The following is an 18,554-nucleotide window of genomic DNA, read 5'->3' on the forward strand; positions in this document are numbered from 1 at the left end:
CGCGCCCAAACACAGCTGAAGGGGTCAGGTTCAGGCCAGGGTACGGGCAGGGCTCTGGCTGGGGGCCCAGCCCAAAGGGACACCCTTAGGTTAACCCTTTGCTTTGCCTTCTGACAATAGGTCACAGCATGGTCAAAGGTCACACATTAATCCTAATTATCAATATATAATCTTATAACTACATAGGTTCTTAAAACACTTCAGTGTAGTTCAAATTACGTGCGTGTGTGTGTGTGATGATATTTTATTGTGATGTGTTCAGGAAATGTTACTGTTTTGGTTGTGCTGCATGAAAGACGTTGAGTGTGTATTCGGGAAGGTTAGTTACTGGGGAGTAAATTATTCAGGAGAACTCTCCCCTTACATTAACTGCCCTGTTACTGTACCACCTTAATAAACCTCGGTGAAGCAAAATGTCTTGTGCTTAAGACTCTACATGAAAGTTAAAATATATATGTTCAGTGCACATAGATGTAGAGTGTATATAGTTACACATATATAGTTATATAGTTATACATATCACACAAAAATCCACCACAAAACCTATACTTTGTTTCGTGCGAGAACTCCATTCAAATGCATGTAGCAGTGAGAAACACACTGTCTTGGCAAAAGAAAGCGTTTTTGTACAACTTCATAAAGATAGCTATAACTTTTGATAGAAGACTCAGACACACATATTTATGGCTTTATCCTATACAATTCAATATCCCCGTGTTGGGCAAACAGGTTTTAAAGCTGTGTGAGCTAAGATTTTCAAGTATTCACAAAAATGAAAAACTATACTCTGTTCTTTTCTAGAACGCCATTCAAATACATCTAACAGTAAGAATTGCCTTGTCTGGGCAACAAAAGGTGTTTTTGTACAACTTCATAAAGATAGCTATAACTTTTGAAAGAAGACTTTGTAGTGGCGATTCCTTTTGTTTGGCCAACCAAACATCCTTTAATCCACAAGCCACTGCTGCACTGACATAAGATCTTGTATGCAGGCAAAAGAGCCGACTGTCCAAACTTGAAAGTTGCATTCCATGGTTTATTTATCCAGTTTGGAAAGCAATAACAAGACCATTTTTGTTGCTTCCTGTTGCTTCTCCTGCTCTGGTCAAAGAAAACCATAGTCCCACCCCAGTGCATGCTGGTCCTATACCAATCGCTTTATTTATAGAAAAAAATTGCACTACAGTTCTTCCTGGCTGACTTAACGAGATAAACAACAAAACAAACCCAAACAATGAAGCAAGTATTAACCTACAAATAAAACTTGTGAATAACCCAAAAATATAAGTAAACCAACAACAAATTTTAACAAATTTCAAAATATTAACAATAAAGAACACATAGCTCCAACAGACTCAGACAATATTATTTATGGCTTAATCTTATAGGTGTTTTTGTACAACTTCATAAAGATAGCTGTAATTATTGAAAGAAGACACAGGCAAACATATTTATCCATGAATACTATAGAATTCAGTACCGTTGTTTGCAACCAGGATTTGCAGCTGTTTGACCTAAGATTTTCAAGTTATTCAAGAAATGAAGAAACCTTTCTCTTTTGGCGAGAAAGATAACTTATAACCTACTGCGAGTGCATGTAATCCTACATAGCAAGCAGGTCTGGCCCGGATCTGGCATCAAGCCGGCACTGCTGGTTGACTTCTAGCATGGTAAGCCATATGTCATCCAGATATGAGCCAGGTCTGGCAATGATGCCACTGTTTTTGCGCTGGCATGCCACATCTGGCCCGATTGTGGTTTGGTGCATGCCCATAGAAAACAGGTCTTCCCTGGATCCGGCATCAAGCTGGCACTTCTGACTGACTGGTGTCATGGCAGGGTGTATGTCAACACTGGTTCTCTATACAGAGAATTAGCCTGTTCTGGGCAGGAAAATCAGAATCAAAATCCTTAATTGGTTAGCTAATGCTACCGTCAAGTAGTTTCAGTTTTCCAAAGAAAATGTGTATAATTGTTATTGTTTATGAAAGAAAAGTATCCTGATATGCAGCATTAATTATGATGATTTGCGAACAACACCAACACAAAGATTGTGCAATAAGCACAAACTAGAGGAATATATATAAAACAACAGAAAGGCACACGTTGGAGAACAAAGTACTTGAAAGTTGTTCAAAAGACTTGGTCTGAGTCTGTAATTTGTCGTTTATAACAAAATTATTATTCTGTATGCTGTTTTAAAAAGTGGTTAATAATAATAATGACACATGTGATAATATGTGTTTTACCATTAGCGTTTAGCTTTAGTTTCCTACTTTCTTGGAAATTGTATATGGGCTCTGGTGTAATCTAGACTCATTTATGATCAGTTTCTCTTTTTAAAATTAAAATAATAGAATTGTGATCTAGCCAATCAAAATATTGAATCTGTAGTTTGTCAGTTTTACTAATATCCTTTCAGATGGACCATTATAACTGGTGGTGCCGCCTTTTGCCACCAAACTGTCAAATAGCACCCATTGTGCAACAGTCCACGCATAGAACAAGCGTATCGGTGGGCGTGGAAACCCTCATCAGATGGACAATCACCGCTTTCAGACCTACCCTTCTGCGGTGTGGATTTATCTGATTGGCGTTAAATGTTTTCCGCTCTTCTCTGATTGGCCAAGACTCTTGCCAATGAGCTCGCGGAATAGAAACTGGCACCTAGCAGCTAGATACGCCGTCTTCTCCGGCAGGTCATCGTTCGGCTTCCTCATCTCTGGTTGTGTCGTGGATCTTAAACTCAATACGGTAGGCGTTTGTAGCACTGAATTAAACAGCGCTTACTGCAGAACACAATGATGGCGTCGTGCAGGAAAGAAAGAAATACTCGGCGGCTCCTTCTTTTTTTGTTTTTGTTGCTGCTGCTGGCATTAGCCGTCATCTGTCCAAAGAAAAATAAAAGGGGGGTGGTGACAAAGTTGAAGTAACGCGTTTTTCTGTTTGCTTTGCTATGAAATACACTTTTGTGTCGGCTGTTCATTCAAATTAAATTGCGGGTAGCTTAAGCAAACCGACATAGTGGCCATTCAGGCCTGATATCCTCAGCCAACACCTCCTTCCTGGTTTCATGTTTCAGATTGTTATTTATCAGATTTTTTACCTTGTCCTGTTAGTGCTCTGCATTCCTTCTTTGCTTAACTCAAGTCGCTTCTTCTTTAAGTGAACTTTAGGCGAGATTATAAAATGAAATCTTTGAAAGTTGTGAAATCATCTGTTGTGAAACACCACCAATAAGGTCTTTTCAACCGAGATTATTAAAATAACAATGGTAATAACAAAAATAATAACCAAGGAGGTAATCCCCCCCCCCCCCCTCTTTTTTTTTTTTGGCCACTGGGATAATTGAAGAGGGTTATTATGGATTTACGCCGAGCCATAGCTCTGGATACTTTAAGCATCTTGTGAATGAATTCATTCATAGTCTACAGACCTTTTCCCCCCTCTTGGGTATCAGCATGTCATTTGACAAATTGTTGTGTAATAATAATCTCTCTCCAGTCACTTCAGTTATCAGAATAAGTGTCAGAGTAACTTATTTGTTTTTGTCTTCTTCGTGGTCATTCTATTGTGACAGATGTCTCCCAAGATCAAGGCTGGCTCTGTGGTGGAGATGCAGGGAGATGAAATGACTCGGGTCATCTGGGAGCTCATTAAGGAGAAACTCATCTTTCCGTACCTGGAGCTTGAAGTGCACAGGTGAATACACCTGTACTCCTACACTGTGTAAAGATCCCATTGTTCTAGCAGCTCAGTGCACTCAGATCACTTACATTTAATGGTTTCTTTTTAAATATACTTTTGTTTACATGACAGTGGTGCAGTGGTAAGTACTCCCAGCAGGGATAGTCTTAGTAAAACAGAATCAAAAACGGAATTCAAGCAACACTTTCTGCATGCCTGGTACTTCTTGTTTGGCTTGAATTCTTGCTTTAATGCATCCCCCATCATTGACCTTTGCCCTGAAAATACATTCCCCCCCACCCGAAAGGTGTCTAATGGTTCAGCTGCAAAGCAGAATATACTAACTGCAGCTGCTACCTCAGAAAAAAAAAAAATCACCATTGCATTAAAAGCTATTTACAAAAGTCTTGTAATCAAGAAGACAATGAAAAGTTTCAACAAGTATTATTAAATCAAATGCAATGATGGGTGATATTGTAGATCAGAAATGTCCAAACAAAGTAATAACGATAATTGGTAGTATAACATCCATTTGCGTCATCGGTTTCTTAATTTGACCTTCCTCTACTTATCTGTTTCATGGACTTTGCACTGTTGTTAACCATCCACGATAGTACAATGGTTAAAAGTCCCACCACACAGTCAGGTGGTTCACTGGGCACGGAATTCTTGGAAGCACATAGTTTGGAACATGTGCAAGGTTTTCTGCAAAGATTCCAAAGAATGAACCTCATCGGTTCATTCATGTGGCTTGGATTTTCAGTTGAGGAAGGAGGGAAGTGGGTAAAAGGTCAAGGCCACTTTCATACAAAGCCAGCACACAAGATAATTGCCAAAGAGAAGTCTAAGGACACTGAGCTGGTTTTCACCCCCTCCTCTAACTGTTTGTTAAAGCTGTGAGGTTTCTCAAGTATAACAAGTGGAGCAAACCGATCCAGTTATGCTGGCAGAGTGCCTGGTTTCGTTGCACAACTGATTCCTTTTTTTTGCTTTCTTCGTGTTGCTTCGTTGCAGTGGCAGCGCCTAAAAGAAAATGGAACAGAGGGTTAATAGAAAGTCTCCTTCATAAGAATGCTGTGTCAGGGCCTGCAGGCAAGAAAATTGCCTTCATAATGAAGTGCAAAAAGCTCTGGCAGCAGTTCAAATTATTCCATAATCAGATTCACTTTCACCACTCATTCAAGTCATTCATGTCCTTTGACACAGTTATTGTGTTCCACATCACAGTAGGTGCACTTTGACATTCTCCGCCTTGCATTTCACTCAGCTAAATCAATAGCATAGTGTTCGGTAGTTAGTGCACTGGGGTCTGCTGCTAAGTTATGTGTAAATACTTGTAACGCTCATAGCATTCAGTGCCTCTGCTGCTGAGATTATCAATGTTCTCTGTGTGTGTTTGGTCCCTGTCTTCATTCTTAATCTCATACTCTAATTCTTAGAAGCACACAAATATTCTCAATTATAATTACTAATCAGTTATATTTACTAATCATTTGAGCCCTGTAGTAGTTACTACCACTAGCTCCCCAGTATAGTGGTTTACATCATACCCTAACAAGCAAAAAGAGGCAAAAACCCTTGGCAATGTGTGATGAAGGGCATTGGGCATAAAAGTTTACTAAGTCACACATGTGGAGCTGCGTCCTGGTGACACCTTGTGAAGGAGCAGCTAAAATGCTTAAAGTATTCTTTGCTTTTTGTACTAAAACTTTGAGGTTTTTATTGACAGTCTAGGTACATTTACAAGACATTATAAATTATGTATTAGCTTTCTCTCGGCACCATTAATCATGTTCTCTTAATCTCTCCTTGCAAAGCTATGACCTTGGGATGGAGAACCGAGATGCAACTGATGACCGGGTGACAGTTGAGGCAGCAGAGGCAGTCCACCGTTACAATGTGGGCATCAAGTGCGCCACCATCACGCCAGACGAGAAACGTGTGGAGGAGTTCAAGCTCAAGCAGATGTGGCGCTCACCCAACGGGACCATCCGTAACATCCTCGGGGGCACGGTGTTCAGGGAGGCCATCATATGTAAGAATATCCCCCGCCTGGTGTCCGGCTGGACCAAGCCCATCATCATCGGCAGACATGCCCATGGAGATCAGGTACCCTATCGGTCCCACTTACTGAAAACTTTGAAGTATGCATGCTAAGGGGGGGGGGGGGGGGGGGGGGGATATATGATCTGTGAATCTCTAGTCAAGATTTCACACATCTCATGTAAATTTTTCAAAGTCTCCAAAAAAATAAGGTTGTAATTATAGAGAATTTCATTCCAACAGTATTTAAAAATGGCAACCTACAAATGAATATGTGACACATAGACACCTTTTTCCATCTTTTAAGATGTAAAACTACTCAGATTTTTGTAGTTTCATGTCGTGTATATTATTGTGTCAATAGGATGTTGAGGAAATGACTCAATGTCCTGTTCTAGAGTTAGTTTACTGTAGAAGTCTGTTTATGCCCTACAGATTTACAGTGGGGCAAAAAAGTATTTAGTCAGCCACCGATTGTGCAAGTTCCCCCACTTAAAATGATGACAGAGGTCAGTAATTTGCACCAGAGGTACACTTCAACTGTGAGAGACAGAATGTGAAAAAAAAATCCATGAATCCACATGGTAGGATTTGTAAAGAATTTATTGGTAAATCAGGGTGGAAAATAAGTATTTGGTCACCTCAAACAAGGAAAATCTCTGGCTCTCACAGACCTGTAACGTCTTCTGTAAGAAGCTTTTCTGTCCCCCACTCGTTACCTGTATGAATGGCACCTGTTTGAACTCATCATCTGTATAAAAGACACCTGTCCACAGCCTCAAACAGTCAGACTCCAAACTCCGCCATGGCCAAGACCAAAGAGCTTTCAAAGGACACCAGGAAAAGTATTGTAGACCTGCACCAGACTGGGAAGAGTGAATCTACAATAGGCAAGCAGCTTGGTGTGAAAAAATCAACTGTGGGAGCAATCATCAGAAAATGGAAGACATACAAGACCACTGATAATCTCCCTCGATCTGGGGCTCCACGCAAGATCTCATCCCGTGGGGTCAAAATGATCATGAGAACGGTGAGCAAAGATCCCAGAACCACACGGGGGGACCTGGTGAATGACCTGCAGAGAGCTGGGACCAAAGTAACAAAGGTCACCATCAGTAACACACTACAACGGCAGGGAATCAAATCCCGCAGTGCCAGACGTGTTCCGCTGCTGAAGCCAGTGCATGTCCAGGCCCGTCTGAAGTTTGCCAGAGAGCACATGGATGATACAGCAGAGGATTGGGAGAATGTCATGTGGTCAGATGAAACCAAAGTAGAACTTTTTGGTATAAACTCAACTCGTCGTGTTTGGAGGAAGAAGAATACTGAGTTGCATCCCAAGAACACCATACCTACTGTGAAGCATGGGGGTGGAAACATCATGCTATGGGGCTGTTTTTCTGCCAAGGGGACAGGACGACTGATCCGTGTTAAGGACAGAATGAATGGGGCCATGTATCGTGAGATTTTGAGCCAAAACCTCCTTCCATCAGTGAGAACTTTGAAGATGAAACGAGGCTGGGTCTTCCAACATGACAATGATCCAAAACACACCGCCCGGGCAACAAAGGAGTGGCTCCGTAAGAAGCATTTGAAAGTCCTGGAGTGGCCTAGCCAGTCTCCAGACCTCAACCCCATAGAAAATCTGTGGCGGGAGTTGAAAGTCCGTGTTGCTCGGCGACAGCCCCAAAACATCACTGCTCTCGAGAAGATCTGCATGGAGGAATGGGCCAAAATACCAGCTACTGTGTGTGCAAACCTGGTAAAGACCTATAGTAAACGTTTGACCTCTGTTATTGCCAACAAAGGTTATGTTACAAAGTATTGAGTTGTATTTTTGTTATTGACCAAATACTTATTTTCCACCCTGATTCACGAATAAATTCTTTACAAATCCTACCATGTGAATTCATGGATTTTTTTTTCACATTCTGTCTCTCACAGTTGAAGTGTACCTCTGGTGCAAATTACTGACCTCTGTCATCATTTTAGGTGGGGGAACTTGCACAATCGGTGGCTGACTAAATACTTTTTTGCCCCACTGTATAGAGCGTCTGTGAAGGTAAGCTGGCTCAGGCAAATTAGCATTTAGAAGGAGGTAGGGAGGTGACAATGAAAGAAAAAGGTGATAAGAACAAAGAGTCAAGCCTGTAGGAAAGTGTGTCCAGACATCACATTCATTTGCAAAGCCACACATTTATTCAAACCCTTGCATTAGAAGCAGGATGTGTATTCTACACCAAAGAGCAAAGAATAGTGAGTCTGTCTTCATCTAGTTTTAGTGTGAAATAGTATTTTCATGGCTTATGTTTTGGCAAAGAAAAATAATGCCCATAGTTTTCTGAAGTTTTCCAAATGAGGTTAAAATAAAATGTTTTTTAAACTAAAACTTCATCTTAATTATTGTTTCCATTTCGGAGGCTGCCTGTAATTTTCTACCACACTTCTGTAACTGCTCTTTCCCTCCGTCAGCTGATGTATGAGCTCAGGGAATTGACAGTTATATCAGACGTTGTGTTAGGAGTGACTTGGTCAATAATTAGGTTTCATCAGCTGTCCTTTGGACCACAGTGTACCACCTCAACAGCCACAGAAGTAAATCACAGGTTGGTTCATGGTGCATAGCCAAAGTCAACAGTTCTGCTTCCAGTTGGGTGATGTATCAGATGGCTGCTGGTTACATAATATCTGTCAGAAAGAACAATGCTGTACACTCTGACTAGTCCTCTTTAGGTGTTTATGACAGTCTTTCTTGCTGTTATGGTATATGTTGGGGATTGTATCTTTTTTCTTACTCACTGTTCTCCCCACAGTACAAAGCCACAGACTTTGTGGTGCCTGGGCCTGGGAAAGTGGAGATGACCTACACACCCGCAAAGGGAGAGCCTGTCAAATATGTCGTCCATGAGTTTGAGGGTAAGAAGCCAGTATATATATATATATATATATATATATATATATATATATATATATATATATCTATATCTATCAGTGGGGCAAAAAAGTATTTAGTCAGCCACCGATTGTGCAAGTTCCCCCACTTAAAATGATGACAGAGGTCAGTAATTTGCACCAGAGGTACACTTCAACTGTGAGAGACAGAATGTGAAAAAAAAATCCATGAATTCACATGGTAGGATTTGTAAAGAATTTATTCGTAAATTAGGGTGGAAAATAAGTATTTGGTCACCTCAAACAAGGAAAATCTCTGGCTCTCACAGACCTGTAACGTCTTCTGTAAGAAGCTTTTCTGTCCCCCACTCGTTACCTGTATGAATGGCACCTGTTTGAACTCATCATCTGTATAAAAGACACCTGTCCACAGCCTCAAACAGTCAGACTCCAAACTCCGCCATGGCCAAGACCAAAGAGCTTTCGAAGGACACCAGGAAAAGTATTGTAGACCTGCACCAGACTGGGAAGAGTGAATCTACAATAGGCAAGCAGCTTGGTGTGAAAAAATCAACTGTGGGAGCAATCATCAGAAAATGGAAGACATACAAGACCACTGATAATCTCCCTCGATCTGGGGCTCCACGCAAGATCTCATCCCGTGGGGTCAAAATGATCATGAGAACGGCGAGCAAAGATCCCAGAACCACACGGGGGGACCTGGTGAATGACCTGCAGAGAGCTGGGACCAAAGTAACAAAGGTCCCCATCAGTAACACACTACAACGGCAGGGAATCAAATCCCGCAGTGCCAGACGTGTTCCGCTGCTGAAGCCAGTGCATGTCCAGGCCCGTCTGAAGTTTGCCAGAGAGCACATGGATGATACAGCAGAGGATTGGGAGAATGTCATGTGGTCAGATGAAACCAAAGTAGAACTTTTTGGTATAAACTCAACTCGTCGTGTTTGGAGGAAGAAGAATACTGAGTTGCATCCCAAGAACACCATACCTACTGTGAAGCATGGGGGTGGAAACATCATGCTATGGGGCTGTTTTTCTGCCAAGGGGACAGGACGACTGATCCGTGTTAAGGACAGAATGAATGGGGCCATGTATCGTGAGATTTTGAGCCAAAACCTCCTTCCATCAGTGAGAACTTTGAAGATGAAACGAGGCTGGGTCTTCCAACATGACAATGATCCAAAACACACCGCCCGGGCAACAAAGGAGTGGCTCCGTAAGAAGCATTTGAAAGTCCTGGAGTGGCCTAGCCAGTCTCCAGACCTCAACCCCATAGAAAATCTGTGGCGGGAGTTGAAAGTCCGTGTTGCTCGGCGACAGCCCCAAAACATCACTGCTCTCGAGAAGATCTGCATGGAGGAATGGGCCAAAATACCAGCTACTGTGTGTGCAAACCTGGTAAAGACCTATAGTAGACGTTTGACCTCTGTTATTGCCAACAAAGGTTATGTTACAAAGTATTGAGTTGTATTTTTGTTATTGACCAAATACTTATTTTCCACCCTGATTTACGAATAAATTCTTTACAAATCCTACCATGTGAATTCATGGATTTTTTTTTTCACATTCTGTCTCTCACAGTTGAAGTGTACCTCTGGTGCAAATTACTGACCTCTGTCATCATTTTAGGTGGGGGAACTTGCACAATCGGTGGCTGACTAAATACTTTTTTGCCCCACTGTATATGTATGTATATATATATATATATATATATATATATATATATATATATATATATATATATATATATATATATATATATATATATATTCCAAACCATCTGATTGTTTAAAATAAACAAATATTCTATTGAATCTACTCTTTACTGTCTCCATCTTATCATCAAGCTTCTCTGTAGTATAAACCCATATCTTGCATGTCCACCCCACAGAGTGTATAAAACAAGGATTTAGAAGAGCTGACAGCTTGTTTCCTCCATATTTGTTTTATAGTACAGTTTCAAAACTAGCAAGTTTGGTAGAAAATTTAAAAAGTCTGTTAGTACAATTAACCTTATATTGTATGGGTTATATTGTGAAATACTGTGAAAGATGATATCTTTGTTCATGCTCTTGTAAATATTGATATGTTCAGGTTTAACACTGAATGAACTGAAATAAATTTTAAACGGAGTAAGAGGTAACACTGGTTTCTTTTCTAGATTTTTCCAAGTTTGTCCAAGATTGTCTGCCTTTAAAGTCGATAATTCATGTGAATTTAGTCTGTCTGTATGTCTATTTGTTTGTGTCTATCCAGGCACAGGTGGTGTGGCCTTGGGAATGTACAACACAGATAAGTCCATCAGGGATTTTGCTAATAGCTCTTTCCAGATTGCTCTGTCCAAAGGCTGGCCTCTATACCTCAGCACCAAGAACACCATCCTGAAGAAGTACGATGGACGCTTCAAAGACATCTTTCAGGAGATCTATGAGAAGTAAGGACAGCACATGCACAAGCAGCTTATGCAAACATCCTTGTAGCAGACATGGGCCAGAACTGTGTTGTCCACCTTCTTGTGTGCTTCAGAGAGTATCGTGCTCAGTTTGAGGCCAAGGGCATCTGGTATGAGCACCGTCTCATTGATGACATGGTGGCCCAAGCCATGAAATCTGAGGGAGGCTTCATTTGGGCCTGCAAGAACTATGATGGAGATGTACAGTCTGACTCTGTGGCACAAGGTTGGTTTAAAAAGGAGGTTCAGATCAGAAGTTATGTGAAAAACCATGCAGAAACTTAAATAATAAAAGCCTAAAAAAATTGCAGTGTACTGTAGACTAATGATATTCAGATGTTAATGTAGTTTTTGGTTGTCCCTGTGTTTTAGGCTACGGCTCCCTGGGTATGATGACCAGTGTGCTTGTCTGTCCTGATGGACGTACAGTAGAGTCAGAGGCTGCCCATGGCACAGTGACTCGACATTACAGACTACACCAGCAGGGAAAGGAAACCTCCACCAATCCTATTGGTAGGCTCAGATTGTGGAAAAGTGATCGTATGTGATTTTATCTCTAAGGTTATCTCTAGGTTAGTTATCTAATGCATGCTCTTTCACTGTGTGTCTGTTTCCTACAGCCTCCATCTTTGCATGGACACGGGGCCTGCTTCACCGGGCAAAGCTTGATAACAATGCCGAGCTGCGAGTGTTCTCGGAGGCGCTGGAGGCTGTTTGCATCGAGACCATTGAGGCTGGTTTCATGACCAAAGATTTGGCTATCTGCATCAAAGGCCTTGCAAAGTTAGTCATATGCAATGTACATTCATATAAGGATATTGTGCTGTTAGATTAGTGGGTAATTAGATCTTACAATACATTCTTGATACAGTCTCAGAACTTAGAAATAATCTATTAAAAATACATAAGAGTGGGCACCAGTTTGTGGAAGCCACCACATACAGTGACCGGAAAGGACAGCTCCATTTCAAAATGTACCTGATTGGGGCATCCGTAAATTAAAGTTTAATTCACTCAGGTTTATAAATATGTTTGAGCTCTTTTCAATATAGAGCAGTTATGCTTTTTCTTTCCTATAGTGTTCTGCTAAATATAAAATATTACAATGGTGGATGTTCAAAATTGTCTTTGACACACTCCAGAAACTAAGCATGCAGAAAGAACAAAACAAAGGAAAAAAACTCTTAATGTATTAAATATTCGTTTCATATATTTTACCTCTTACTATGATTTACTTTTCCATGTCCTTTTTTCCTATGTAACATAATCATAATTATTGGGTATTAATCAACCAAGTTTTGTGTGACGGGAGATGTGACCGCTCCCAACCTCTTAAGTATTGTTTGGCATTTCAAAAATGAGCTTGTTGAATAATTGCAGTGAATTTTTACTAATAGTACAAAAAGATGCAGACATATGCTTACGTTTATAGAGCCCAACTGTGGCAGAGCGTATGCTCACATAAGCCTTTACAGCAGCTCAGTATGTCTGTAATAATAAAAAAAAATTTCAACACCATTCCTCGTCTTGGAAACAGCAACCACGCATTTATTCATATGAGAAATGGGCCTTAGATTTGATGGCATAAAGGAGCACTAAGTTGTTGCAGTCGAAACTTATTTTGACTACAGTGAACTTGACTTAACAGAGCTTCATAAATGCAGCCTGAATATTTGTCAAAATTAGTCATATTCGGTGATCTCTGAACTTTTGCAATACTTTAATGCTGACAGTCATCTGTTTTCTGACTCTGTTTGCAGTGTGAAACGTGCTGACTACTTGAACACCTTTGAGTTCCTGGACAAATTAGCAGAGAACCTGAAGATCAAGTTGGCAAGCCAGCCCAAGCTGTGATTTCATCTCCCAGCCTTCAAAGCAGTTTAACACAGACACATATGCATTCAGACACATGCTCACCCACAGAAACACCTACACAGTTACTGGAAGTTTGGGCCCCACCACCCCATGGAAAGGGAAGAGTGCACTCAGAATTCCAGGATTGACTCAAAGTCAGAGAGGGTCAGTCAAGAACAATGCCTTGTCCAGAAGAAAGCAGAATGGGGGCTTCTAATCACAACCTTGGGTTGCTACAAGATAAAATTACGCTTGTGACAGTGACGCTGGGCCGTGACCTGATATCTCAGTTCCCTTGTTTACCCTAATTGCACTCAGTTCCGCTGAAGTGATCTGTACCATGCAGGGGGACAGTATTGGTCTGAAAGAGCCTCTGGACCTTCACTGCCTTTATACATTTTGTCATCTGTTAATTCTCTTCATCTCTTTCACCTTGTAATTTTTTAACAATACTTCAGGCAAGAGTTTAGGAAATAGTGCCAGAAAAACAGAGCAACGTCAGCCTGTATGTAACTAATGAAAATCTCTCTGCACTGCAGGAGAGTGACAATGCATTCAGTGAAGGTTTTACACTAATTGTACTATAATACACAGTTTATGATTTGAAAACAAATGATATTAAAGTACAATACTTGCTTTTAATTTCAGAATTTTTAATTGTCAGTTTTTAAAGAGCTATATTTATTTTTCCTCCTTTGTTTGTGTGTACATGTTTATGTGCTCCTCAATTTAGACCCAGTATATTAGATTATTAGATCTTGCCAAAAAAAGCCACATTAAAACTACCTATAAACATTACACTTATTCATTCCTGATTTGATAACTCATAATAAATGAGTTTTTCATTATTGAGTTATGGATTTTATATTTAAAGTCTATACTGACACACAAACTGCAGATTGTATGTAGTGTGCACCAAAAGTGGCATAAACAAAACAGAGTATACTGTAGTATCAAGTAAAAGGTGGTGGTCATTGACTGTTATCACAAACAAAATGTTCCCTTGTTTGAACCTCTACAAGTAACACAGACTAGTCAGTAAATAGCTACACATATCAACCTACAATCACAGTGTCACACACAGTTGCTGTCACTTATTTATAAGTAATCTACTGCAAGATGATTTCTGTAGCATGTATTTAGCTGCTCTGAAGTTCACAATTTTATTGAAATGCATTTCTTTACATCTTTAGAGTTGCTATTTAAATGGCAGCCCATTATATCCAGTTCTGCAGTGATTTGTTTGGTGGCATGTGCATACATGGAAAGCCTCAAGTCAGGCAGAACAGCAGCAGGTGCAGCAAGACCTCTTTGCACACCAGAAAAGTCAGCACGGACAATACATATCTGATTGTCAGAAATAGCAATTCAATTGAATTCAGTTTTATATCGATAGTGCCAAATCACAGCAACAGTTGTCTCAAGGTGCTTTATATTGTAAGGTAAATACCCTAATACAAAGATATGATCCCCTATCAGCAAGTTCCTTGGCAACAGTGGGAAGGAAAAAACCTCCAGCAGAACCAGGCTCAGAGAGGGGCGGCCAACTGCTGGGAGACAAACGAAAAGAAAGATGGCGCAAGAGATGGTATAAGGACTGTGTTATATCGCGCTTTGCTACTCTGGAAAGCACTCTCCACAACTTGCTTTATTCATTCATTCACAGGTCATTCATAGGGGACCTGCTCTACTACCTGAGATACAGCCAAGACAGCCAAAGAATGACTAATTATTAAATCTAGAGTCATGTATAAACACATAGTGAGTGAAAAGGTGAATGATGAACAATGATCATGGGAAGCCTCCAGCAGCCTAGACCTATTGCAGCATAACTGGATTCAGGGTCACCTGATCCAACCCTAACTGTGAGCTTTGTCAAAAAGGATTTTAAAAAATGGTAGCGAGGATTACAGAACAACTTGCAGATGCAGGCCAGCAGCAGTATACAGGATTGTTGATAGATTACATTTTCATATATCAAATAAAAAATAACAGAGCACAACCTTGTGGCTCGGTTAGCTTTAGCAGCAAATTGTCTGATGCTGGAGAGAATTTCATCCCTACTTGATTTGAACAGTAGATGGAGCTGCTGCATAAAAAAATGTTTTCAAACTCAGCCCTAATTTTTGAACTGTGACATGCAATTACTTTATCAATGTCAACAGAAAGAGGAATGACTCCACCAATGATGCCACTAACCCTAACCCTCTCTTCCATTCAGCAGCATTATCCTCAGCACTGTTTCAAGGATAAACGTTTAGTTTTGATTCAACAGACTAAATGGAGAGGCTTGTTTAGTGATGGGGGAAAAGGAAGCTGAAAACAAGGATCTATCATCACTGATTGGATTTCAGTTTTTTCAGTCTGTCTGTTTCTCTGTATCAGTAAAGCATTAATGTCCAAGCTCTCCCTTGTTTTTCATATAAACAGAGACAGATTCTAATTAGTTAATTAGTGATCCAGAGTAATTGGAACCTGTAATAATAAAGAAATGATGAAACATTCTAATTTTCAAAAAAGTAATAACCATTGTGACTTCATTCCCACAACCACCTCGCTGTCTACCTCGGATTCATCATGTCCCTGTAATTGCAACAGAAGGGCTTTGGAGCTTCCCTCTAAGACTCTTTTCACTTTACCTTTTTCTATGTAAGTCTTCTCATTCTTCATATTCACAGAGGAATTTAGCCAGTGTTATTCTATCAGGTACCCTGGAAAGAATTTGGTCTATCAGTTCCTTTATTCTACCACTTCCCTTGGGCCTTGCCTATTTTTTTAAATCTTCATTCATCTTTTCACTGCATTCTCTCTGTTAAAGGATTTTCACTTATGTAACTGAATGTAAAATCACTCCCCTCCTCATTTGTGCGATCTTTTACTTTTTACAAATGCACATTTCTTGCTGACCTTAAGACCAACTCTAAAGGCAGCCCCTCCCCAGAATATGACGGCTCTGCCAGAGATGCTGGCAGTACTCTGCAGTTGAAAAGTACTTTCCCCTTTCTTTCTTTTCCTCTTATTTATTTCTTTTTGTCTACTTAGTTTTTTAGTTTACACTTCTTGTGTAGTCGAGAAGTTTTTATCCGTGTTTGGAAACGAAACTCCATGTAAAACTACTGAGATGACCGCGACGCCACGCTGCCCCTTTGTCTATAGCTGGGACCTGCTGCTGGGGCTAAGACAGCACAGCCATGCCGGTGTTCCAGATCAACTGGCGTTTAGATCAACTGGCGTTGGTCGAACAGATGTGTGGCAGTCTTGCGTTTCAGGAGCTGCTACCGACAAACCAGCAAAAAAAACGCCAAATGTGTCACCTGTGACACTTGTGAGGTTGTCTCAAACACACTCCGTCAGTCTTGATGCTGTTGAACAACAAAATGTTTAAAAATGTGGCGAGTTCACCTGGTGATATCCTCATGCGCGACGCGATCGCGAAAACAGCAAACAAGTAACACCACGCCGTTGTTGTTCACAGGACACAAAGAGTAAACGATCGGGAGACTCTTGTCGTCGTCATCGTTCCCCTCGCACGGTTTATTCCTCCGAATTCAGCGTTTTTGCTTCACAACTACAGCGTGCTGTTTACTTTGTGCACTAACATGGAGTCGAGTCAACCAGCGCCACCTCTGGCCAAGTGCCACAGCCTACAGCCAGATCAACCTGTGACACACATCTGCACCACGTTTGAATTCGTGTCATGCACATTTGTACCTTTCAATTGTGTCTGTTTGTGCGTCATGCAAATAAACCTTTGAACCACACACGACTGCACTCCTCGCCACCACAGCAACATCTTTGTGAAATTTGCAGATGACACCACAGTGGTGGGGCTCATTTCCAAGGGAGACGAGTCTACGTACAGAGACGAGGTGGAGCAGCTGACGTCATGGTGTAAGGCCAATAACCTCCTCCTCAACACTTCAAAAACCAAAGAACTCATAATAGACTTCAGAAGGAAAAAGGCAGAGATCCAACCACTATTCATAAATGGGGACTGTGTAGAAAGGGTGGCAAGCTTCCGCTTCCTGGGAGTCAATATAGAGGAGAACCTTTCCTGGAGTGTGAACACCTCCGAGCTGCTGAAAAAGGCCCAACAGAGACTGTACTTCCTGAGAATTCTCAGGAGGAATAACATCACACAGAGACTGCTGGTGTCCTTCTACAGAGCCACCATTGAGAGTGTTCTAACTTACTGCATATGCATCTGGTACACTAGCTGCACAGGGGCTCAGAGGAAAGCACTCCAAGGGATCATTAACACCGCCCAAAAGATCACTGGCTGCCCTCTCCCCACACTGGAAGTTCTACACAACGCCCACTGTTTTAAAAAGGCCCAAAACATCATAAAAGACACCTCACATCCTGGCCACTCCCTGTTCGAACTGTTGCCCTCAGGCAGACGGTACAGGGCAATCAGAGCAAGGACTAATAGACTCAAACACAGCTGTTATCCAACTGCAATAACACATCTGAATACTACAAAAAAATGTCCATCACGCCACTCTTGTGTTAATCTATGCACGGTCTGAAGCATGTGTGTGGGAATGTATGTGAATGTTTTACTGTTATATCTTATTAGTATTTTAAGTATTCTATCTATTTTATTTATTGAATTTTATTGTTTTATTTATATTTTGATATTGCTAGGGATGATGCAATGATCGGGGACCATTCTTAATTTCGTTGTTCTCATGACAATGACAATAAAGTTTCTGATTCTGATATCATATATTTATTATCAGCCTACATTTGTACAAAATGCCAAATGACATACACATAAGAATCACCATCCTGATATCAATACTTTTGCCCATACGAAAAATGTCGTGAACACACTAATATTTCACCAGTGTTGTAACATCACATGTCGTTAGCGTAGTCTGTCTGTGTCTGCCCTCTGCAAACAAACATGTTAGAGTTGGTTGTGATATACAGTCTGCATAAGTGTGGTCAATCTAATAAACATTTGTAAGGAGATGGCAGTTACTGTGAATGTACAGCAGGTGATTAGTAATAAACAGCCAGACAATGACTCTGACAATCTCATTCAATCTTGCAGATTGCACCTTCTGTGGAAAGTGGTACCACACGGTGTGTGTGGACTTCCCTTGTGCAGAAGGCGACTACAAATGTTGTGGGTGCTAAATAAACAGAAAAAAGTGATCCCTGTTGTCTTTGCTTACTGATTGTTTTTAGTGTTGACAATCCACATTGCTGGCATTGCATCTTTCAACATGTTTGTGGGCAGATTTGGATGTACCAGGGGTAAGTGCAGCCACTCAGCCTCTACTCAATGTGATCATAGCAGCAGGTGCAGATGTGTCACAAGTTAATCTAGTAGTGGGCTATGGTCATGTGTTAGTGGTGGGAACAGTCATATCCACTCACTCTCACTGGCTGTTTATTACTAATCACTGTGTAACTGCTGTGAATTCACAGTAACTGCCGTCTCCTTACAAATGTTCATTAGATTAACCACACTTATACAGACTGTATATAACTCCAGCCATGTTGATGAATTGCCTATATTGGCTGGAAATATTCATTTTCAGGGAAAAGACACAGACAGACTATGCTAGCGACATGTGATGTTACAACACTAATG

General features: G+C 40.8%; 1 protein-coding gene across 1 annotated transcript; it reads left to right on the plus strand.

Moving 5' to 3' along the window:
• The first annotated feature begins 2,603 nt into the window (after window positions 1–2,603).
• Window positions 2,604–13,591, plus strand: idh1 (isocitrate dehydrogenase (NADP(+)) 1). The gene is made up of 9 exons (XM_080904116.1): window positions 2,604–2,754; window positions 3,581–3,702; window positions 5,505–5,796; window positions 8,544–8,646; window positions 10,900–11,077; window positions 11,170–11,321; window positions 11,468–11,608; window positions 11,716–11,878; window positions 12,856–13,591. The coding sequence occupies exons 1-9, from the start codon at window positions 2,641–2,643 to the stop codon at window positions 12,947–12,949; spliced, it is 1,359 nt and encodes a 452-aa protein (XP_080760242.1). The 5' UTR covers window positions 2,604–2,640; the 3' UTR covers window positions 12,950–13,591.
• The last annotated feature ends 4,963 nt before the right edge of the window (window positions 13,592–18,554 follow it).

This window comes from Rhamphochromis sp. 'chilingali' (assembly GCF_963969265.1).
Source record: "Rhamphochromis sp. 'chilingali' genome assembly, chromosome: 14".
In the NCBI taxonomy this organism is placed as follows: Eukaryota; Metazoa; Chordata; class Actinopteri; order Cichliformes; family Cichlidae; genus Rhamphochromis; species Rhamphochromis sp. 'chilingali'.

What these genes read in the sequence shown, in the direction of transcription:
- idh1 (XM_080904116.1), top strand. Translation starts at nt 2,641, where the DNA reads ATGAGCTCGCGGAATAGAAACTGGCACCTAGCAGCTAGATACGCCGTC. An exon ending in CTGGAGCTTGAAGTGCACAG is followed by an intron (nt 3,703 to 5,504) that starts GTGAATACACCT and finishes CTCCTTGCAAAG; the next exon opens with CTATGACCTTGGGATGGAGA. An exon ending in AACCTCCACCAATCCTATTG is followed by an intron (nt 11,609 to 11,715) that starts GTAGGCTCAGAT and finishes TGTTTCCTACAG; the next exon opens with CCTCCATCTTTGCATGGACA.